Source organism: Borostomias antarcticus, assembly GCF_949987555.1.
Source record: "Borostomias antarcticus genome assembly, chromosome: 3".
In the NCBI taxonomy this organism is placed as follows: domain Eukaryota; kingdom Metazoa; phylum Chordata; class Actinopteri; order Stomiiformes; family Stomiidae; genus Borostomias; species Borostomias antarcticus.
The window spans coordinates 1,980,464-2,004,272 of NC_140236.1; the positions used below are offsets into that span (position 1 = coordinate 1,980,464).

A 23,809-nucleotide genomic window follows, 5' to 3' on the forward strand; every position below is an offset into this window, starting at 1 on the left:
AAAACAGCATCAGTAGGAATACTGTAACACCCCAAGTTTGCGATAATCTCGAAACATAAAAACTGTCTACAGGCAAAAAATAAGAAATTAAAAAAGAAATCTAACAAAAAAGCAGCTGATCACCATCATACTACTTTAGTGTATATAATGTATTTTCATACTGTATGGTTCTTTTTTATGGAGCAAGTCATATTTTTTAGTAACTCTCTCCTCTGAGATCTAAGAGTTTTTTTTTTTTCTTGTTCCAACACACTCCTAACAGGCAATGGAAGGGTCACTCAGGGGTCCATCCCCTCTCTTCTGCCCTCCTCACCAACACAACATCCTCCAGCTTCAACAACCAATATCTATAACTAGATAGTACTGGTACTAATACTGCTCAACATGCCTGGGAAAAAATCTACCACAAAAACAGTGTTTTTACTGCACAAACAGAATATATCAACACCATTCAGTAATAGACACCAATAAAATAGCTTAATATTTTGAGTATACTTGGACAGCAATAGCTAGTGACTGCCAATATAAACAAGTGGTTTAGAACTGTAGTAGAGCATATACAGTATTTGAACTAGTTTGGTCAACTAATAATGCTATACTCTTAGCAATGTGAGAATCAGATTACAAATAGGCTGCTATCTATACTCAGTTAATGTTTTCAATCTCTTTTTTTTCAGGTTTTGTTTCTTAAATCCTCCTCCTCTCTCTCGTTCTATCAGAGTGTAATCTCCTCCCTAATCTGGCCCCTTTCCTTGTCTTCGTCCCCCTGTGTTCCCCAACACATCTTTACTCAACTGACAGCTCCAGGAATCAATCACATATGAACACTGAATGTGTTCCTAAAATATGCTTCCAAAATGAGATTCCTTGCGGCGCCGAGTATTCAGAGAGTCCCTGAATGACCGGGGTCACCTCTCCTGGGAATGCTACTAACGTTTAGTCACAAATCAAAGGCTAATGATGACAATTGATGGGAGTTTTGAGGAAAAACATGGACTGAAACGCTGCAGAGGACCTATGAGCTGTTTCTTAAATTAGTGGTAACACTGTCAGGTTGAACATACTGTTGCTACTGCTCAATAATTCTGGCTGGTGACTCAAGAAGTGTCTCTTTACAGCCATGTTTACAATCCACAGTAACCAACCCACTGACTCTCCTGGCTATCGAGGACTGGGGCTTGGCCTAAGAACAAAGTTCCTGAAGTATAGGGAATACCATCATTCTAAAAAGACACTTATCACACAGTCAACCGACATTTGAAGCAAAGCGCTCCCAGTTCGAACCGTGAAAAGGGCGAGAGAGCACATATAAACGCCCCTCTCTCTCCCTCCGTCGTGATTAGCATATTCCCCCTCAGTGTGGTGACACCTGCTGCTCAGAGTGGGCGTGCGGAACACAGGGCTTTACTTCAAACGCACCAAAAGACCAGCAAACCGCCGCATTGACCGGACCGGCGCAACCCCCGGAGCAGGCTCCGCCCACTGCAGATGTACATTAATGCAAAGAAGTAGAAATACCAACCCGCACGGCAGCAGCACCGAGGAGAGACCCGCCTCTTCTTCTTTTTTTTTTACACTGCCGTTGTCTCGCTCAATCGTGTCAGTTTGAGGGAGGCCATTCAGGGGTATTCATGCATCCGCTTTTGAGCCACAATGGCCGCTAGTTTATAAACTGTCAGCCTGGTTGCCTGAAGCCTTTGGTTGCTATTGTCTCGCTCGCCTTAATAAACTTTTGGAGGAGTTCATCAGCTTCCCTGAAGGGCCTCTGCAGTGGGGCCAAAGACACAAAATAACAGACGGTTCTCTTTCATTTCACCCTTTCTCATTTTAAGTGAGTGGGCAGCCAGACAGGGATATATAGAACAACTCTGAAAAAAGGCATGGGGACAAAACGCATCCAAAAGACAAAATAACAACAATTGACTTTTAGCTCATCACAAACAGACAGAAATAGTGGGATTTAGAAAGTACAGTATGCCTACTGCAATGTTCCTTGAAACTGTTGTACACTGACACAATAACAGGCCTATTTCATCAACAAAATTAATCTTAGATGATATACTATAGTGGATATAAATAATAAGGTTTATACATGGGATAAGGTACCTGTATATACATATTATGTATAGCAGATGCTATGATCAACCTACAGTAGACTAATAGCATTCCCTTAGCAAACATCCCTATGGGAATTAAACCCACAACTTTGAAGAAGTGAGCACAATGCATAAAATGCACTTTTCTAGGTTGAAATTCAAGTGCAAGTCATGACATTATGAAATAAAGCCCCTATTACTCCTAAATTAACTCTTGTGTCCGATACACCCTCGTGTCTAGAACACCCTTAAATATTCACTATAGCCTGTAAAATAAGTGGCGCAAATTACATTAATGCAATGACTTAGAAATAGCCATTAATCCACTTTCATACCTTTCAACAGCGTGAACATTTTATTTGCTACGAAAATGTAAGGGCTTAATGGATGTTTAATCTGGATATATTTAAGGTCATTTCATAGCCAATTAGAATGGATTGGTGCATTATGAACTGCTTTTTACATTTGCTCTGAAGGGAGAGAGGTGATGCCGAATACCACAAAATGCACGTAAAGTATAAATATGTATGTATAAATACGTACAGTAGGATACGTATGGTATAAATACGTACAGTAGGATACGTACAGTGTAAAGACGTATAATATAAACAATGTTGTAACACATTAGATCATCCTCATTCTCACTCTCCATAAAGAATAGACACTTTGTTTCAAAAGCTTCTGTACACCTATTAGCTAACATATTAATTGTAAGCCTATCTTAGACAGACAGACAGACAGACCGCTCGATCGCTTGATCGATAGATAGATAGATAGATAGATAGATAGATAGATAGATAGATAGATAGATAGATAGATAGATAGAGAGACCGTGTTATTAGGGTTACAGTAGCTCGCAGTGGTAGATAGATAGATAGATAGATAGATAGATAGATAGATAGATAGATAGATAGATAGATAGATAGATAGATAGATAGATAGATAGATATGTACCGCATGTGTACAATATAGAATAGAATATGTACATGCATATATTCTTTTCTGTTTTATACTGTACATGTGCTGTACATATGGATGTATATAGAATCTGGATATGCATATGGATAAATAGAATATAGATATATAGATATAGATATAGAATATGGATGTATAAGAATAATGGCCGATGACGAGGATGATGCTTGTCTAACAAGTGGCACTGCGTCACTTGTCGTTACTTTTTACCCCACCCTCACTTGCCCAAAAGCTGAGCTTGTATTTCCCCCTGGTTTGGGCCCTAGATGAGTGTGAGACTTTGTTATGGTCCTGTCATTAAAGGTGCAGGATGAAAGGGCTCCTCAGGCCTTCTCTACCTAGGGCCGTCTCCCCGGGGCCCCCAGATCAATTACATGGGAGAGAGAAATGAGTTGGATTTAAGTGAGGGGATCCGGACCCTGGGAGCCCAGGCCCAAATCCCTGCACACAGCGGTGACTAATAAACCAGTCATGCGCAAAATATCAAGTTAACCCAGCAGACGGGCAAATAAAATAGGAAACTATTTGAGATATTGAGTGATCAACACTTTTTCACAGTTTCGTTTTTGCCGTCGTAATGGACTATTTAGGAATAGCAGGTCAAATCTGTCGCCTTTGATGTTTTACATGACGATGTTATATTGGTTTGCTTCCTTAAGTAATGAGAAAGACGTATCACAACAATGGAGCCACTGGTTGAGTCCTGTCACATCCATGGTGGAGTCTGTTATTAAATCTTTCTGCGTAGGTATGTCCGCAGGTTCTATTAAGATTGAATGCACTAGCACAATATGTAGACTAGCCTACTTCACGGGAAACACAAAGCCGTATGGAGAATGACAGTTTAACACTCGTCAACACAGCACACATTTGGAAACCGGGCACGACCTCACCCTGGGAGCTCTCTGAAATCATTACAAAGTCTCACCAAGGACTCAATTAAGAGCCAATAACGCGGTGACATTTTTCAATTAATTTGTGTAGCCATATTTGTATTCCTTAAGATTTATATGTTTTCTATTGTCCTACCGGCTATCATTTGCAACTGGAGCTTAATGGTTACCCAAGGCTTCGGACTGCCCCCCGAACCTCTTTCTGCCCGTCCCCCCTTTGTGAAACGCTTCCCTATTGTTCGCTGATCAGTCTCCCATTGGGTCGTCAGACAGGATTCTTGGCATTTGTCGGCAAAATGAAAGCGGGATTAAGGAATGGCTACTGAGCACTCCATGGCAAAGAAGTGGGCTGCTATTCTCCCATTCACACCCCCTTCCTCGTTTAGTAGCTCCTCTTAAGATATATTTGTTTTCTCAAAGACGCCATTGATGCAGCTCGAAAGGACACTAAGGAGGAAAAATCAACAAGGGAGAAGGGGGAGGGGGGGGGGGGGGTCAAAAAAAAAACTAACAACAGTCACTGACACAACTGGACTAGCGATACAACTAGCCCCTCTAACGGGTATCTTGACTACAGTTAGGCTACTCAACAGTTGGCCATTTGGGGTTGGACGAGCTCCTTGGACTTTCGTGGGGAAACGTATTGGAAAGATGGCTGGTTGTAGCATCATCAAACACACTTTTGTGAAAGCCCATAGGAAGCCCTGAGGCCAGTACTTTTATTGGTGTCAGCAGGATATTTCCCTTGTTGCTTGTTCATTTGTCCTTCCAAACCACCCTCCCCCCCACCCAAACCTCCCTGTGTGAGTTTGAAATTAAAAGCATCCCTGACCCCTAGCCTATAACATCCAGTTTACATGTGTTTCTATGTATTTACAACTGCATTGCATTTCACATTGACTGACTGAACAATTACAAAATGGATGTCAATTCCAAGTAGCTTACCACCAAATTCTGAAGCTAAAATATTATATACACCTTGAGATTTGATTTGTGTTTGGGGAAGGACTTGTTAATTCCTTTTAAGTTAGGCTATTGGAAAGGATTATTGCCTTATGGGGAGAAAAAAGTCCCTTAGTCTACAATAGACCTTTGAATTTTGTTAAGCAGTCCAAAAAGGGAGACTGTCCCTTTAAAGACACACCAGAGAGTCAGAGCGTAGGCCTACTCCGTGCATATGAGTCCAGATAGGCCGTGTCCCATATGGCAAAAATGCTTTAATTAATAGACAGGCAAGCTTGAAAGCAGCACTGGCAGCCTGTAATATGATGAACTCCCATTGTGGCGGTGTCACCACAAATGTTTCTGATAAGCAAAAGCACCCAAGGATCAAAGACTATAAGCCTCTCAATTTCCTCTAGCCGCTTCTACTTTTCCTCACCTACTTTTTTTCCTCTCCTCTTCTCTTAAAAATTCTGAAACACACAACACGAAATCCCTTTCATGACAACCACAGGGTCCGCCGCAGGTTAGCGGGTCACCAGAGTCTTTGGATATAATTGCGTATTAATATTCGACGTGATGAAGAGGCTTATTCCTTTCTCAATGTCTTAATAAATTGACAGTACACGCTTAATCATCAATGGATAGATTTCCCCTGTCCGCCGATGTGATATAAGGCTATAATCCTCAAAAGAAAAAAAATTCAGAATGATGTCCTTCAGCGTGCATGGTGGGCGTCCTGGAATTACCGCTTTCAAAGCAAAGTAGCCTACTTTAAAATGAAACAGGTTTGACTGCAAGATTCACTAAATGTGTAAACCATAGAAATCTGAAATGATTGTTTGATGTCAAGGAAGCACACTCAACAAATGCTTTGAATAAATTATACCAAACAGTTGCGGTATTAGCGTATAAGTGGCCTCTAAATCTCGTTTGGCAAATGAGTGAATTTGACATGTCCCATGTTTATTTTAGGCTACAGGGTACTCCGTGTATGGTTCTCGGGACAGGCTAAATTCATTATTATTTATTCCTTTACAGAGCAGTAACTTGCTTAACAAATTATGGTTATTTATTGCCGGTTGGGGTAATTTGATTTGTTCCACGAATTACGTCACTTGGGTGATCGGGATTTCGTGTAATAGCGTTCAGTCTTAGCCTATATCCGATGCACATTTGTTAAATCTTAAAAACAGTAGGCTATTTCTAACCCCGGCAGTGGAATTAAAGGGCATATAATCATCATTTCTGGCTGGAAACTCGAGGAAGCCCCACACTAGCAACAGAACACAGTCTGTAATGTTACGAAGCTTATTGCCTTGTTGTAACATATATTAGGCTGTATTGTTATGCATTTGTTATGCACTTGTTTTCCAATGGACTGTGTGTGCTTTGTCATTTCTGTATGTTTTTATTGTTAGAATGCCACACCTGAACCCTTTGACAAAAATATGATATTATTCTCTTCTATTGTATTTTATAATGAGGCATTTGGATGGGCTACTATTCAAAACTAACATTAACTTATAGCAAATAATAGTCTTATAATCATTTTCAAAAAACATTATTAGTAGTAGGCTATTATAAGTGTTATGATTATTAGTGTTATTATCCATGTTATTATTACCATTATTATTGTTTTTGGTTTTTAATATTATTATTATAGCCTAATTATTATAGCCTACTGTTGTTGTTGTTGTTGTTGTTTTTATTAGTGTTGCTGTTATCACTGCTATTATTTTTAGGCTACTCATAATCTACTCTGCACTGGAGCCCTCCTGCTATTGCAACCCCCTCTCTCTCTATTAGAAGATTTTCGCTCCTGTTTTCGCTTTTTATATGTTCCTTAACAATCTTGTCCTGTAAATTCCAATGAAATTTGCAGCGAGGCAATGAGGGGGAAAGGGAGGTTAATCCGAGTTTAATACTGGTGCACAGCACAGGACCAGAGATGATTGCGTTATCTCGACCCAACATTTGGGTCTCCCTCAATTTCAACCCAGCCAAATAGCTGCGAGAAAGAGAAGATGGAGTCACTCTCAGTGCCCGAGGAAAGTTGTTATTAATAGCTAAATAACTTCCCCATACTTTCACTAAACCTCTCACCATTCCAGATGGTGTGTTTGAAGTGGTCTCGCGACTCATCCCGGCCCCCTTTTCTCTCAACCGAGCTTATTTTGGACTCTTATTTCTCCTTCTCTGCAACTATCTCTGAGAAACAGATCACATAACAGCATGCTCGGAATATGAATATAATAGCTCTTCGGTCTAGCTCGGCATTTTGACCTCTTCTCGTAAAAACAGTCAGAAATCAAAACAATCATAATCAATATTTTCTTATGAATTAAGTATCTAATTGCCAAATGTCTTATTCTGTTTGCAACTGACTATAGGCTCGAGCCAGGGTTATGTAGGCCTGGAATTGATTGACATCTCGCTGTCTTCTCGCTGGCCTCTCTCATTTCCTCTGATCCCACTCACAACAGTCAAAAATCCCGCCTGGCCCCTGTTTGATTAGACTGAGAACCTGCAGGTAATCCGTCCATTTGTTCAAGTGTCCATTGCACCCTTCCATCACACGGGCTATAGAAGAGATGGCTTCATGTTGGTTTAATCAAAGCTCAATTGTTCTTCATGAATTGACTGTTGCGGTCCTCGTCGCCAACCCCCCCCCCCCTTGGTTGTAAAGCAATGGATGTAGGCTGATGGGAAATTAGGTCACACACCGAATGTATAGACATAGGCCTTTCCTGCGTTTGGAATGATTGTGCCTGTTGCATGAAAGCTAGACCAGTCAGTGTCCTCGTGTTCCATATTCATATGTCTATCCCAATTCATAATTTGCATTTTTTCTTCGTTAGGACTAAATGAAAGCGATGTCAGTCGTCCATGACGACATCAGTGAGTGCACAAGTTCTCCACTTCATGTCTGAAACATTGTAAAATTACGATCTTCCCAAACTACCCAAGCCTTCGCAGTAAACTCTAAATCTGAATGGACAGCAGTGGTTATTTTGCTTGGACTTCAAATACGATGTCCCCTATATATCCAAGGCTCAATTGGTTTGCAATCTACAAACACCATTTAGGTCTAGGATACAAAACGATTGGTATATTTTAATCTATTCGAGGATGCCAGAGTCATTGCCAATGCAATAGCCTATCATATATAAAACGAAACAAATAAAATAAATATATAAATACAATCTTAACAACTATAAAGAAACCTAAAATCTCATGAATTTGTGCCTGAGGTTAGTCGCGAAGTGAACCGTTTAGAGATGAAAGTGAAAAAAGAGAAAAGGCTCAATTTAATCTGCTTTAAATCCCTTCAACATAACGTTTGCTTGAAACTGTAAGAGTGAGGGGCTGATAGGGGATAAATGCATTTCTTACCATGCCTGCGAGCTATTACAGCCCTCTCCTACACAGACCCCCATTCAACAGACACCGGTTTCATTACCAGCTGTAATAGGCTAAGTCTTAACATTATTAAATGCCAGCCGGATGATAGAATGAAACAAGCACAGAGACAGATCTTTAAAGAATTAACAAGGAGGACAGTCGATGTTCTGGTTTCAACATGTCACCATAAATGCCCAAACATGTAGGCAGACATTTGACGGAGGGTGAAACTGACACTATGGATATAAACTAGGCATAACACGTTGCTGACTGTCACATTGCAAGAGCATCTAGCCCAGACAACAAACCAATCAAGTGTATGCTACCGATAGCTATCAAACACTCTATAGGCTGGCTGAGCAACACTCGGGTCACGCCAGCCGTGGTTTCAGAGAAGGGGTCATTAAGTATCATGTTGTCTAGATTAGGTGTTTGCGTTGATCGCGCGCCATACAGGAAATAAACAATATAATGATCTGTACACAAATTGCCCGTATGTCCATCAGAGGTAGAGAAGCATTCGATCATGACACGATCTTAACAGAGATGCACACGTTTTGCACTCTCCATTGCTTTTTATTTTATACTGTTATTTTTTATTATATTTATTTATTGAATCCATTGCATTGCCTAATATTCCAGTAGACTCTTATAATCTCTTATAGACTCTAATATTACAAAACTATACCAGCGGGGTGGATTGAATAATTCATTCTCCTTCAGTTCTCATCTTGGCCCTTTGTCCGTCCTTTCTTTATGGGTTTTCGTGTGTGAAAAAGCCCAATCGCCATTCCTCTTTTAGCTGCCCGCTTTTGAGGGGGTTTGCTTTTGTAGGCTACCTCAGGATCCGTGCCTCAATGGAGTAGATGTCTTGAGGACTGAAGTTCATCGTCAAGTTTAGTGAGGCCGTCTCTTTAGAGAAAGGGTTTTTGTGCAAACGTTTACTCAACATATAGCCTATTAAAATCTTTGATCATTTCATTGGGATTTTTTTCAGACACAAGATCTAGTGCATTTTGACAAGGGAACATCCAAAACTCTCTAGTCAACAAACGGCCAGAATAAGAGATTCACTTCCCAAGAATGTATCGACCTAAGGCCACTTAGGTTATGCTATAGACATACCGCAGGCCTATATGGTTATGTTATGTAAAACATGCTAACAAGGTAGGCTACTGTTTATCCATCTAATTGATCCTGATTTACAGGGCCCTCCGATTATTTATGAGCAGAATATGACGTAAGCACACGCTGCAGGATTTTAAAAAGAAAAAAGGAAAAAAAAGAGTGTAACCTGCTGGTCGTAATTGATATTGATCGTCGCATCGGTCATCTGTCAGTTGACGTTTCAAGGGACCGTTTACCCAACGCCAGAGGAGTCTGTTGTGCAAATTAATGTTGTCTCTAAGACCCCCCATCAAGGTTCATAATAAATAATTTAGCAGGTCTAGTTAAGATGCTATTGCCAAACAGTTTAGCAATAAAATCATAAATTATGTAACCTAGGCCTAAATAAAACAGTAATTAGGTAAGGTTAGGCTAGTTGCTTATACCGTGAAAACGAATGTCAGTAGCCGATAGTCGTATAGAGCCTTAGCCTATTCTACGCGTCCTTATGACTGGACCTAATTTAACTAGACAGAAATAGGCCACATAATCAGTGTGGTTACATTTTCCAAAAGCAAATAAATAATCCAGATGAATTAGTCTACCTTTATCGCCAAGAATACCATCGATGCTGTGTTTAGTTTTCTTTTCCCCATCTTCATCCTTTTTATCACAGTCGTCTTCATCATCTTTCCTCCCAAATCGAGCTCGAAGAACACGACTAATTGAACTCACTACAAGAAAAAAAAGAAGCATTTTTGGAAATAAATTAGCCTACTAAGACATAGCCCAGCTGAAACTGTGTTGTGGACACATTTTAAATGAGCAATAATAATAGGCTAATAATAATAATAATAATGATAATAATAACAGCATAATAATAGCCTAATAATAATAATAATAACAGCACAATGATAATAATAGTAATTATTATTATTATTATTATTATGCTGTTATTATTATTATTATTATATAGGCCGGCTTTTGACAACCTAAAAAGTCGTAAAGATGGAGCAGTAAAAGGGTTTCTTACCAGATGAGGCCTCACCTGATGGAACGGTGCTTCTGTCACAGACCCCGTCCTTCAGCAGCTTATCGCGGATCTCCCAGCTGAACATGCCGGGGTTTTCTCGCTTGTATTCCTCAATACGTTTCTCTACATCAGGCGTTGCTACCTGCTATTGGGTTTAATTCGTGTAGTACAACAGCAGGACAGGGAGAGGCAGAAAGAAAAAGAAGAAAATGAATGATGCAGAGAAGACGAACCAAGCAGAGAAAAAAGTGGAGGTGGAGCGAAAAAAAACTTTAGTTCAGGGTATGAAACAGTGTTTCATCGTGTAGTCTAACACCCTAATTAAACTACTAAGCAATTCCTACTAGTCTACTACTACTCCTACTAGGCTACTACTAGCCTAGTATAGTCTACTTCTTCTATTACTAGGCCTTCTTGTAATAGCCTAATTATTGTTATTATTGTTGTTATTATTATTATTATTATTATGCTATTATAATTATAATAATAGCTTCATAATAGGCATACGTAATAGTAGCCTTCTGATATAGGCCTACTGAAAAATAACAGCTAATAATAAAATGTATGTTATTGTTGTTTATTTAGGCAGACTCGTTCACTCACTCTGGGCTTGCTTCCTCCTATCGCCCCGGGGCGGATCGAGCCTGTTTCTTGATACCGACAAAGAATTTTGGAAACGCAGCCGTGGGAGACGCGAAGCTGTCGAGAGATCACACAGGGACGGATGCCGTGGTGGGCCATCTCCACTATTTTGTGACGAATGTGATTTGGCAGTGGCCTTCCATTGATGAATACGCCGCCGAGTTGATTCACTCGACCTTGACCCAAGGGAGTTGACACTGTGCGGGGAAAAAAAGACCTATTAGTGAAAACATTGACACCATCACGTTTACACACCAAATATCCCAATATACACCGATAACACCTTTCAATGAATGAGTATTGCGTTATAATAGCCAAGGCCTGGGTAATACAGAAATAAATAATGGCAATTTTAAGATTGCTGGCCTATATTGAATTGTGTCGAAGGGCCCTATATTAGGCTATATTTTGTATGCAATATTTTTATTTTTTATTTTAAAATAAATATTAGTTGATCAGTTAGTCTTATAGGCTACCATTAGGTAAAGGCCAACTAAATTACATTATGCAGGTTACGGATTAGACTATACACACATCAAATGTGGCCAAAACAATCGTTAAAATAAAGTAAATTATATCTTACCCATGCAATTGTTGAACGCCATCATGGATATGCCTAGATCATAAATCTACTGTTAACAATTCAAGGAAATTTGACAGATAGTCATGTGTAAACTGGTTGAATGTTGTCTCTAGTCTGCACTGAATTACAAAACCATTTACAAAGGATTCGTACAAGTCAATGTGAAAATGAAAAAAAGGGTTCGCTGGATTTGTCATTAGCCAGAGAGAGAGCAGTCTAGCCTCCTCGAGTGTCCCATCCGGCACTGAAGAGCCTCTGAAGAGCGGGGCCTAGTCCGCCTTCATTATTCACCGTCATGCTGTACAAATATTGATGTAATCCTTTGATTCTTCGTTTTGCTGTGTATTTTACTTTCAATTCCAGCATCAGGACACTTCAATAAATCCCGGATCTTGGCTAACTTGCCAGTTTCGTGTTTGTGGGGATTTTATTGGCGCCACTTGAGCACGGAGCTCGCACGGGAGACTAAAATACTAAAATTAAATAAATGCAAATAGTTCGACATATGCCAGTAAATTCTATTCACGCGCTTGCAGAGGCTACTGCAATAACCCAGTATCATACACACTCAGTCTCCGGTATGGTGTTTAATTAACCTAGTTTGTCCAATCAGGCTGTAGGTTTTCATCAAGTCTGTCTTTCCTACACCGGGTGCGAGGACTGAGTAGCCTAATTTACACTAGTCTCCTGTGATTGATCTTTTTGTTTAACAACCTATCGGCCTAACATTTTTCTAATACGAATCGATTTGTGTATCTAGGAACTACAGATATCTACCCTACGAGGCTAACGTTAGGCTACTTTATTATGAAAAGTTTTGTAGCGTTCTGTTCACTTCTGTTTGACGCTATTTATCTGATGGTTCAAGTCTCAGACGTACCTTCCAGGGGGAAGCCAGTGCGGGGGTAGTTCTGTCCAGGCGCCGGTCGCATCATTCGTGGAACTGATCCTTGCAAAGATGACATTCTACGGTTAAAAACAACAGGCACCACCAGGCCGATATTTCATCTGCTTAAACCAAGTCCAGACGTTTTGGTGCGAAAGATGAAAATATACGCCAGTCCAATGAGCAAACGATGAAAAGGGGAAGACAAAAATAGTCATCCAGAAGGGATGAACGTCTGACCACTAAACCCCCAAAACGCTAAAACACGAGCACGGTGGGGGGGCCGGAGCAAAATAAGAGTGCTTTGAGTAAGGGGGAGTGTGTACGTACGGAGGGAGGGGGAAGTCCCTTACACTCGCAAGTGGGCAAAGGTTACTTAATTCTTTGCAGTGTTTTCCTAAAGGGTCTGTAGTAGTTTTTGATGGCAAACTCGGCTTGGAGGTTGGGAGTAATTTAAGTGGATAACTTTGGCGCACGGGCGTGGGAGGGGAGTTGTCGTGCGCGCCCATAGGCTCCCGGAGGGTTCTTTTATTCATGAGGGGGAGAGAGAAGTGCAGCCAAGTTTTCTCAACCAATCGCAAAAAAAAAAATGACACCCGACGCAAACACATTTTGGCATCTTCCCATTCATCGCACGTCGTTTGAAAACCAACAAGAGTAGGCTACATTTGATTGATTAAACAAACCCTGATGCTTCAAGGCTGAAAGTCATCTGTAAACTATGCAATATTTATATTATGTATTTTAAGGCCTATAGAAAGTGTTCCAATTTGTTTACATTTAAGCATTTGAATAGGCCAAAATACAGTCTTCACAGGCATACATGTGCTGCACGTGGACTCTTTTGCAGAATCAGTAAAGCACATTGTCAAATGCCATCCCAAAGGCTTTTGTTATAGGATAACATTAGATTGAATCATAGCCTATTCGTTGCAGAAGCTTTCTATTGATTAATTGCTTAGGAATATCTTCTGATGCCCATTTATTTGCATTTCAATATATAGCCTTCTATATATGTTAGCAAATTGCCATTACTATTTCATGTTTTATTTTTGATTCCGTTATATTATAACTATATAGTCTAAATATATTATATATATTATTATTAGGCATCTCTCCAACACAGGTGTGCGTCTCCCTCGTCTTCACGAGCCTATTTAAGTATCATAGCTCAATACGTCTAATAATGAGCAGCGGTAATTTTATCATGCCAGGGATAACATACCATGCAGACATGCTAATATACTGACACGTCTCTCTTATTACGTGTAGGCTATACCTCGTATTATGCCTATAGCCCGTGAGGCACCTAAATCCCAATGCACTTTCCCATCAGCATTTCCGCTAATAGCCAAGCCTACACACCATATTCGCCCATTTGTTTTGTTTAGTAGCCTAGTGAATTTGTATTGTCCTCATAAATTGCAGTGTGCTTAAAGCCCCCGTGTAGGCTACACATTAGCAGACAAAGTGCCACATTAGTGGGTCATTTGAAATATAAAACACTTACTTTCTTTTTATCACTTTTACTTCATTCATAAAATGGAATGCCTAATCGTGAGTTTGGCTGAAATGTGTCCTTTGTTCCATACAAACAATTTGTGTCACGAACCACATATTGTTCCCGACTAAAACAATTTGCCTACAGCAGGGAAGACACAATGTGTAAAATAATGGTTAAAATTGCCGTGAAAAGCATCATTAATGGAAAACAATTTCACAACTAATTTTTCGAACAATTAGGGAATGTGTAGGGTGAAATGATGATTTCACAGACGCGCCGGTGGAGAGGATTCCGTGGGCCAGCCAACTCTGCACAAACACGACCCACTCCAGGACTTCTGCATAGGCTAGAGTCTGAAAGAGTCACAAAACAAAGCCCAGGCGTCCTAACCTTCATGTTTAGCATTAGCTTTAATGGTCAGTTTGACTTCACAATGGTGTTACGCAAAAAAGTCACGTTTGACCTCATACAGACATTCTTTTCTCAGTCTATATATTCATCATCGTATGCCTCTCTTCTACACATTTTCATGTTCGCATATTTAACATTTTAGACTTGGTGTTGTGAGAAACCCTATTCAAATTAAACCAAAGGCAATGCGTTATGCATATAGCCTTATCAAGCAGTACGCTATCGCTGGAAGACCTTCAACGCCGCTTTACTACCAACAATTGCGTTTTTAATTTTCACAGGAGCTCATTTAGCCTCTCCAGTGCCCAAACAAACCTACCTGACATTTAGGATGCGGGTCTGAGCCACAGTGAACAGGAAACTTTCAGGAGTAGTAGAACATTTAAAATGGTAGGTTTATCATTCTGCCTATAGGTTAACGCTAAGTTTAACTAAGACTTGTAAACTATTAGTCTGGTTTGTCTTTATAAAACAACCTATTAAACCAAGAACCATGCCCAGCATAGACCTATAATAGCCTGATATGTTCTGCTTTAAACAGTGCACAGTGGACCAGTCGTCCCCCACCCACGATGCATGTTGTCAGTACAATTGTTGAATGAAGTGGCTTAGGCTAATCTATAGATTTAACTATAGTTTCGATTTATCCAGCATATAGGCTCATGATATTTTTTTGTTTGGTCTAAAATGTAAGGATTTATTCTAAAGTAAGTATGTATATATAGGCTATTATATATATATTGAATTAAAATCTCAGTGATTAAAATAGTTAATATAAAAAGAACCTCATGCGATTTTAACTTTCTGTAGGACAAAAAATATGTAATAAAAACGTGTTTTTACTCCTTTTTATGAAAAAAGGCTGTACAATAAGATGTATGACAATCTATTGCTACTGCACTTTTTTCTTTAATGTATATCTCTTCAGTACAATATTTTATTAAATTGTAGCCTAACTGTGTTCTAGTGCAACCGTATCGAATAACAGCGGATCCTTTCCAAACAGATGCAGTCTGATAAATGTTCTCTGAGTATGTTCCTAAACACATACGTGAGTGAAAGGACATCAAACAGGGGCTGGTCGTGAGGCCTCACGGGCGAGGTCGCCTACCTTGATTACCCTGTGATCCAGCGCCACCATGTCCAATGACAGATAGGGGCTAAAGCCAACAGATGCAGTCTGAGGTGAATCTCCACTGAGCAGATTCCTACAGTCTACATCAGTGACAGGACATCAGCGGTTCAGGGGCTCGGCGTGAGGTCACAGGCGAGGTCGCCCACTTTGATCACACCCTGCCACCGTACTTCTGGATCTTCCTAAGATACTCAACTATCAGAGCAGGCGTGACATTTTTACACAGTATTTTACTTGATTTCTTATCTTTATCTTTTATTGTGTTTTATCTTCCTTCTTATTTTCCTGCTTTTTGTTTATTTTGTCTATTTTTATGTGATGTACTGCATGCACATTCTCTGCTGTAAAGCACTTTGAGCTGCGTTTATTTGTATTAAAAGTGCTATACAAATAGTTTTATTATTATTATTATTATTATTATTATTATTTAAAAGGAGTCCACAACACAGTTTCAGCTGATCTCTGCCTCCCTCTGCTGTCTGTATAGTGTAACTGCAGCCAGAGGGATATAGTTGCAGCTCAATGCTGCATTCTACAGGGTGCAAGAACAAGCACCTCAACTTCTGATCTCTGTGGATTTATAAAGAAGCCGGCCTCCTGAAAAGAAAAGACTATCACTTTTACTGAGACACATTATAGTTTTTTATGTACAAAGCAAAATATACTTGCCAATGGGAAAAATGAATTGTGGTGACCACCCCCTGGTGGTGGACTCTGGTACTTGGGTGCTAGACGCACACACACACAAATCAATAAACATAGCATCAAATATTGGAGGTTTCATTTCTATGAAAAATATGACTATAGAGCTACACAATGTTAGCTAGTTAGAATAGAAAATAACTGTCTCAGGCCGGAACCAGCGTGCTCTGCACAAATCCCGATTCCCAAACTGATAATAGATCAGTCTTGTTGTAACTAAGATATCTTCTGAAAAAAACATTTTTTACATGGTCAAAAACACATTAATTGTATTGCTAGCCCAGTAATCAATGGCGATTCTGAGGCAAATCACACTATAACTTACACCACCTAAGGGGTATATACTGTATAAAATTTTAGTAGTTACTAAGCTTTATGTGTGAGTGGTGCAACCCATTTAGTAGTGACTAAATTTGGATTTAGTAAATAATTACATTATAACTAGGCTCTTATAGGCTCGTATGCTCTTAGTAAGACTTGGTGCTACCGACCCCTGTAGGTCATACTGCACACCCTGGATCGGCAATTCCTTTAAAATCTTTAAAATCTTTCCAAAGTCTTCATGGAACATGTGCTACATAACCTCTAGAGGGAGGCCAAGTACCCTAGCATATAATGGGCACAATATTCCTTGATAAAAACGGTGTGGGGGAGATGGCACTATTTAAAACATTTAAACAGATGACACAAGCTATGCACTGTACAGATGCAGCATCTGAGAATTTAAGTACATAATATGTATTTCTTTTTTTCAATACAGTGTAACCATCACCTTATTGGATATAGCCTAGCCTACTACCTCTATGGCAGTATATGATGTGAGATTGAGATTGAAGACGACGGTCGGCTTTGGTAGAGCTGATTGGTGGAGTTGGGTGGTGCTTCTATTACTGTCTCATGTCAATTCAAATTTCACACAAAAACATCCTCTCTCTTTCTGTCTCTCTCTGTCTCTGTCTGTCTGTCTATCTCTCTCTCTCTCTCTCTCTCTCTCTCTCTCTCTCTCTCTCTCTCCATCTCTCCATCTCTCTCTCTCTCTCTCTCTCTCTCCATCTCTCTCTCTCTCTCTCTCTCTCTCTCTCTCTCTCTCTCTCTCTCTCTCTCTCTTTTGCTCTCTCAGAGATGGACTGAGTCTCAACTCGGCATGGCATGCTAACATCTGCACAGCATTATTTGAATGTGTTAACGCTTCCTGAAGGGAATTGTTTGATCACAACCCCCGAAAGAGGATGTATAGAATATCATGTAAGAAGGAAGTGGTTCTTTAGACCCAGAGCTTCATGCTTGACTCAGTAAAGGGGTCAGGGAGCACAGATATGAAATCTCAAAGAACAGGGGTCCTGTTTAGAGGCCCAATATTAAATAGGAAAGCTGCACACATGATTCTCATTTCTTAGTTGCCTGTACAAAGAAAATCAGTTTTATTTTCAAATGTGAAATGTTTTCCATTAGATGTGTTCAACTACTAGAGAAATTCGGGGGGGGGAATAATCTGGTGTTATAAACTTAATAAGGTTCATATGGTTATTTGGAATAATCTCATTATACAGATTGTTCAACATAATCTGATGATACTTGCTGGTGTTGCTGTGGACCAGATGAGAGTTGTAACTGAGTTGTGTGTGTTATTTAAAATAGCATTGATATGATCAGGGCAACGGAAGGAGAATGTGTGTGTGGAACACACTGCGCTGTGAAGAAGTTGTATCGTGAACGTTTATTTTGATTTCAGATGAAAGTGTGGACCATAGCGCTGTTGTCTCAGTGGGTTAAAAAAGCAAGTGGGAATCACAGGTGGAAAGTAGAGCAAAGGAAAGAATGCATAGAAAAAGACGAGACAAGAGCCAAGAATTTAGGAGGGAGAGAGGGAGCAGGTGCTGGAGAACGCTCACAGCCCTTCTCAGGCGAGAGTCTGGAACCACATGACATGTTTAGCGTGGGCCAGGGGGGCTTCGCCAGATGGAAGTGTTTAGAAGTGTTAAATCAACGGGGTCCGCTGTGACACCCTGTCATCATTCATCACCACAAGCAAGATGACAGGATGTCAGGGATAGGGAACCATCATGTAGAACTCACTCACTCAGTCACTCACTCACTCACTCACATTCACACTGTGGGTGTCTGGTCCTAGTGGTCTATGGGTGGTTGCCAGAGGATGTGGTCTGATTCAAGTGTGCACTTGTTCATCTGATTCAAGTGTGCACTTGTTCATCCGCCTTTATGTATGGAGAATAATTGAATGTTTTCACAAATTGAGGAATATAGATGGAGTTTCTACCTCAAATTGAGGGATATAGATGGAGTTTCTACCTCAAATTGAGGGATATAGATGGAGTTTCTATCTCAAATTGAGGGATATAGATGGAGTTTCTACCTCAAATTGAGGGATATAGATGGAGTTTGTACCTCAAATTGTATACTACAGTAGTAAATTATATTAGTTTAATCTCCTGTGAAGTATTTAGCCCGTGTTTATTGCACTGTAAATGTTCTTGGCCATTGGACAAACATTTTCCGGGAGCTTACTCGATCGTCTCGTTGAGAGAGGTCAGGGAAGAATTTTTACAGCTCATCTTATTGCTCCCCGGGTGAAACTGTTTTTTTGCTTCCCTCTGGAATATGTAGGGATGGGACCTATGCCCACCCTCCCATTGCTCTCTGGGAAGCGCATTGTGTTGCCTCTGTGTATGAAATGCGATATCCAAATAAAGTTTGATTTGAATTGAGTAGTTTAATGTGTAAGTGTTGGGAGCAAACAGATAATCTGACTTGATCTCTTCCTCTCTCTCCATGCAGTTGTGGTGTGCGTAGCGTTTTATAGCTTTCAAGAGATTTGGTTACTGTAGATCCATTTGCTGCGAGATGACTTCAAGACATTTCTCACTAGAACACAGAAAAAAGTACACTTAGCTCCTCAAGTCGCCCACCATGTGGTGGAGATACAGAATCTATATTGTAATATAGGCCTAATCTAGCCTGATAGACAGCAGAATTGTGAACTCGTACTCCGTTGAGATCTTCTCGGTGGAGTGGGCGGATTGAAAGGCTAGGACTAATCATTATCAACCAACTATGAGATGGTCAGTATTGACCAAATTGAAATCATGAGGAGTGTCATCCTTGCAGATGTGCATACATGAAAGAAAGCAAAAAAGCACATATTAGGGCTCTCAAACGGCAGCTTTTGAATTATTTTGAACTTCATCATACATACGTGTCTTGAAGATTCTACCAGTAGCTCCAATAATATCTATCGTTGTCATTGTGCCACCTCTGACCTCTGAACCCCCCGCTAAGCAGCTGAGGTCATGGAGATGGAGGATAACATCCACCTAGTGACCCCTGGTGTGTCGTCCTTTCACGCTCAAACTGACCCTCTTTTCATCCCTCCCCTCTTTCGTCTCAGATCGGCGGCGGACATGTTTGAGCACGGAGGGGTCAGGGCTTCAGCGGCCATGCAGCTCACACACACACACACACGCGCACGCACACACACACACACACACACGCACACACACACACACACACACATACTGGCTCATGTGCATTCACTCCCACTTAGCTCGCAAACTCATACATAGACATGAGGATGAGCACACACATACACACACACATACACACACACACACACACACACACACACACACACTTGTACACCCAGTCTCCCAAAACAGTCCAGAAAAGTTTTCTTGTTGTAGTTTATTTTTCACCTACCTGTACAGCACTTTGATCGACCTCTGTCGTTTTTAAATGTGCTCTATAAATAAAGTTTGGGTTGAGTTTATTATTGTAAAAGAGAGGCTGGCCTCACTGGAAACTCATTTCACAGAGTGGGGTTTCTGTAAAACAAAGTTAAATGTTGCTAATTTGACACTGACGAGCCACAAGACAAGCCTCGTTAACATCACTTCTATGATATTATCTGCAACAATTATCTTGAGTCAAATATGTCTGATTACGAACACAGATTATCAACATTTTCAAGGACATTCAAGTGTGGTGTCTCAATTAGTGACGGATAAACACAAATAGAAATATATATATTTGGATTGGAACCAGCAACAGTCAGGCTGATAAACTTGCTACCATGACAGTTTTCTTGATTGATTTTTGAGACTGATTGCGTTATTAAAGTTGAAAATGTTCACCTATTCAACGATGTATGGCAAAAAAATTACAAAATTCTACTTTTGTTGTAATCTTATATTAAAGTATATAATTTCTTACTTCCTGGAAAACGGTAGGTCACGTGCAATGACGACAACAGGTACCTTAGATTTTAGGCCAATAATCTCACGACATCCACCCGTCAATCAACGCTATCCTTCTATCGAATCTGTCTAAAGTTCTTAAAACCGGTTCACTTGTCAAAGTTCCAATCAAATTCCTCTAAACATAATGTCCCACCTTCATAGCTTGTTTGCATCGGAAATACGTCAAACTACGGAAGTTAGATGATCTCAAACGTCCGTTTCAGTGCGACTTTAAGTATTAAGTGAAGGAAAATAAATAGGCAAAAATCTTGTTGGGAGAGTAAATTTATTTGATGTATCGTATTAAATTGTGAGACGCAATACAGCAAGGCATAAATGTAGAGAGAGACTAAATGTCTGCAGTGAGGGTAGGTTTGATACCGTAACCTACAATATAAAGCACAGTACTTCAGACCCTTAGTCCTGATAAGTTCTTCTGACTCTCCATGTGTGTGAAAGACTGCTTTTTTGTTGCTATAATCAGTTAAGGAAAGCCCACCTTAGAGAATGTGAGAATGAAAGGAGTCTGTTTAACAGATGAAAGTCACAGTCTCAATTTTACATGCTGTCTCAATCTGTTTCACTAAATCAATCTGAGTGACCAACCCATGAAAAGTGAATCATTTGATGCCCCACGTGCCCCTACCCCCCCCCCCCCCCCCCCCCTCTCTTGTCTCAGAATCTGCCCTGGTAGAGACACTGCATGTCAGCTCTCAGGATTGGAGCTTCTACATGAGATTGTCTGTGAAAAAAGGAATATGAAAATGTGTGCGTGGAATGGATTGTCCATTATATGATGATGACAATTTTATCGGTGAGTGAATTGTGAACACAAACACGTATTTCCAACAAGAGCTATCTTATCTCTTCCCCACACACATCATTCTAGGAACAATTGGGTTCGTTAAGAGTGAAAAACTGCATTCTGAGGCAACAAGTGGAAAGTGCAAATGCTAAAAACTAAAATCCAAAGAGAGGAAACAACAGGACAATAACAGAATGGGACAAACAATAACAAGTTCATCTTTGTACAGTATTAGTTCACAACCAATATGCGTTGTCATAGATCGGCTACTTTTCTCCTCATTTGTACAAACGTGTTTGCAGCCTTAGATGAAGTAATTCAGTCAGTCAGACCAAAGAACTGGTCCTTTTGTCTTCATTCTGTCGTTACTGTATCAGATACAGTAGTGTGGAGGTATCAGATAGTGATAGTATAAGATAGTAAAACACATTTTATTTGGATTAGCACAAACCCTATCGGTAACACTTTAGTGTTACTACCCCTTATAAATAGTTAATAGATCATGCACAAACTGTTAGTTAATGAGTTATTCATGACTTACTAAATGTTTGTTAATAGTTGGTTAATGAACTACACCTTATAAATAGTTAATAGATCACAAACAAGCGACTAGTAAACTACTTCAGTATTTGTTAATAGGGCCAGCTGTAGGTGGATCAACTATCTGGCCTATCCATCAGGGGACCCATCTAAACACTAATCAATGTTTACAAGTGAGTAACAAATCCTTATGTAAATGTTAGTAAATATATTTGTTAAGACCATGTCAATAGCTTATAGACATTATTGAGATGTTATTCTAATGTTGTAACTATTCCTCATGTGCTAATGTTTACAAATGTGATTTTATATTAGTAAATTTGTAAGTAATTATTATCAACTCATTTGTAAAAGGTCAATTAATGTATTTGATACCATGTTCTTGAGCTGTAGACCTTTTTGGGACATTATTCTAAAGTTGCAACAATTCCTCATTTACTGACACTAGTGTACAGTGCCAGTGGAGCCATTGTGGTTGTTCTCTTCCATCCATCCATCCATCCATTTTTTAATCAAATATCAATATCAAATATCAACAAGAACAAGGGAGGTGGGCATAGGTCCCATCCCTACATATTCCAGAGGGAAGCAAAAAAACAGTTTCACCCGGGGTCAGAAAAGTGAGCTGTAAAAATTCTTCCCTGACCCCTCTCAACAAGGCTATTGAGCAAGCTCCTGGAGTATGTTTCTCTAACGGCTAAGAACATTTATAAAGCAATAAATTACATTAAATTACATTTTCAGAGCAAGAAGGGCTAAAAACATCATAGGAGAGACATGGCAAACACTGGTGTATGTCTGTGTGTGTGTGAATGTGCCTGGGCCCAGATAGAGGCAGGGGTTGGGGTAGGGAGGGGGTAGGAAAAGGATACGGACCCGGTTTAGGGTGAGGGGAAGGGGATCTGAGCCCAGGACTGGTGTATGTCTGTGTGTGTGTGTGTGTGAGTGTGCCTGGGTCCAGGTAGAGGCAGGGGTCGGGGGTAGGGTGAGTGTGAGTGTGCCTGGGCCCAGATAGAGGCAGGGGTCGGGGGTAGGGTGGGTCCAGGTAGAGGCAGGGGTCGGGGGTAGGGTGTGTGTGAGTGTGCCTGGGTCCAGGTAGAGGCAGGGGTCGGGGGTAGGGTGGGTCCAGGTAGAGGCAGGGGTCGGGGGTAGGGTGGGTCCAGGTAGAGGCAGGGGTCGGGGGTAGGGTGGGTCCAGGTAGAGGCAGGGGTCGGGGGTAGGGTGGGTCCAGATAGAGGCAGGGGTCGGGGGTAGAGTGGGTCCAGGTAGAGGCAGGGGTCGGGGGTAGGGTGGGTCCAGGTAGAGGCAGGGGTCGGGGGTAGGGTGGGTCCAGGTAGAGGCAGGGGTCGGGGGTAGGGTGGGTCCAGGTAGAGGCAGGGGTCGGGGGTAGGGTGGGTCCAGGTAGAGGCAGGGGTCGAGGGTAGGGTTGGGGTAGGAAAGTCAGGAAATAGGACTAGGAAATAGTCATTGATTTTATTGTGAGTTAAGTGAACTTATACAACAAATGCCATTACTGCCACATTTAGAACACGGCAAGTTCAAAGGTCATGTTCTCAAAGCAGCCTAGAAAACATAGCTAATTTCTCATGGTGGAGTATTTTGTGCTCCTAGCCGGAGTGTTATCAGGCAATCCAAGCATTGCTAACTTGTTTATTCACAGGCGATTACAGCTGGAACTGGATCTTAGACTCCAAAAGAACATTGGACCTTCACGAGGGGTTTAAACTAGTTTAATACAACCATGGGTACGAGCCACCCCAGAATCAATGTCGCCATTCTGTTGATCATGCAACACAGATCCACCATGCAAGATCCATTTCATTTGCCACAGTTAAATAATGATCAGAAGTGTCTATTCATCTGCCAGTGTTTCACAAGAGGGAAGTGAACGGCGTGA

At 40.6% G+C, this 23,809-nt stretch overlaps 1 protein-coding gene across 2 annotated transcripts in view; it reads right to left on the reverse strand.

The window, feature by feature from the left end:
* The window catches only part of LOC311307577 (paired box protein Pax-7-like), a gene marked incomplete at both ends in the record, with an annotated part of 56,076 nt that extends 43,435 nt beyond the window's left edge, over positions 1 to 12,641 (reverse strand). For both annotated transcript variants that reach the window (XM_084436399.1, XM_084436398.1), the window contains 4 exons: positions 10,024 to 10,152; positions 10,452 to 10,596; positions 11,055 to 11,290; positions 12,557 to 12,641. In XM_084436399.1, the coding sequence (XP_084292525.1) occupies positions 10,024 to 10,152; positions 10,452 to 10,596; positions 11,055 to 11,290; positions 12,557 to 12,641 (595 nt within the window). The remainder of the gene's footprint in view (positions 1 to 10,023; positions 10,153 to 10,451; positions 10,597 to 11,054; positions 11,291 to 12,556) is intronic.
* Between the last annotated feature and the right edge of the window lie 11,168 nt (positions 12,642 to 23,809).